Source organism: Phaethon lepturus, unplaced genomic scaffold (assembly GCF_000687285.1).
Source record: "Phaethon lepturus isolate BGI_N335 unplaced genomic scaffold, ASM68728v1 scaffold52416, whole genome shotgun sequence".
Taxonomy (NCBI): domain Eukaryota; kingdom Metazoa; phylum Chordata; class Aves; order Phaethontiformes; family Phaethontidae; genus Phaethon; species Phaethon lepturus.
The window spans coordinates 394-1619 of NW_010545114.1; the positions used below are offsets into that span (position 1 = coordinate 394).

Below are 1226 nucleotides of genomic sequence, written 5' to 3' on the forward strand. Positions count from 1 at the left end.
AGTCAATGGCTAAGGGGGCTGGAGGGTTCCAGCTGTACAGCAGTTCAGTCAAGCAGCTCTGGCCAGGAAAGTCCTAGGGCTCCAGCCGCCTTCTGATCTCATCAATAAGCTTTTCTCTTGGGATATCAACCTACAAAGCAAACGGAGAGGAGAAGGTAGCAGCACTGGAACCCTGAGCAGGGCACGGTTCAATCCAGCCCTAAGGACTTGCTGTGGATACTGGATGCAGTTTGTGCTGGTTTTCTGGAGCCGTTACCCAACAGATCTGTGCTACAGCTATCCAGAGCAACATCAGCACTGAGGGAAAACCCAGAGCCTTTCAGTAATGACTAGATTTTGGAAGCACTTTTGAAACCTGGTGTAAAAAGGCATTCTCACCTCCTCTCTTGTTGTGACATCTCGCAGCTTGACGACTCCATCTGTCAGCTCTTGCTCCCCTACAATGGCAGCAAGGGGGATCCCAGTGTCCTCGCAATACTGCAGCTGCTTCAGCAGTTTAGGATCCTTCTTGTACAGCATCTCTGCCTAAGAGGGAGCAGAGAAGGCAAATTATTAATGCAAAGTTCACTCTGATGGATCTTGGAGCAAAACAGCCAGCACCAAAACTCCACAGAAAATTCTGCCTCATTACTCCTGCAGCAAGCAGTTGCCTTTAGTGGTCTCAACTGTTCTCCTCCTCTGTCTGCTAGGTCTCAGAGAGGCCAAGATCTTGAAAAAACACACAACTAGCAGAGTTGGTCTTGCTAGAGCTCCCTTCAGACTCTTCCACCCTCACCCATACCAATGCCAAGCCCACACCTTTACCTTGATCCCCGCATCCCACAGCTCAGAGATGAGCTTCAGTCTCGCAGCGAGTAAGTGTTTCTGAGGTGTAGCCACCAGCACTTGTGTCTCAGTTGTTCGAACTTTCTCCCCAGACGCCTGCAGGGACAGACACGATCTTGGGAGTGACTGGCCCTGAGGAAATCTGCAACAGAAACTCATCTCACCTCATCTTCAGACCTCAGTTGTTAGCTCCCCAAAGCAAGCATACTGAAAAGCTAACCATCACTGTTCAGTGAATGTTACTGAGCAAGACTAACCTCCCAGAAGCAAAAACGGCACACAGATAAGACAGCCTGGGCAAGTTCAATGAGCCCTCAGAGAATCTGCATTCTGACACACTACTTAATCATGTCCTTAATGTACCTTAATCATGAGGTACTTAATGCCTTTTTTGCCTCAGT

At 48.9% G+C, this 1226-nt stretch overlaps 1 protein-coding gene across 1 annotated transcript; it reads right to left on the reverse strand.

Moving 5' to 3' along the window:
• Positions 1-73: 73 nt before the first annotated feature.
• On the reverse strand, positions 74-921 carry LOC104622165 (histidine--tRNA ligase, cytoplasmic-like; the record flags this gene model as incomplete). The annotated part of the gene is made up of 3 exons (XM_010288859.1): positions 74-130; positions 379-525; positions 805-921. Coding segments are annotated over 3 exons (321 nt in total), but the record flags the coding sequence as incomplete, so codon positions are not given.
• Between the last annotated feature and the right edge of the window lie 305 nt (positions 922-1226).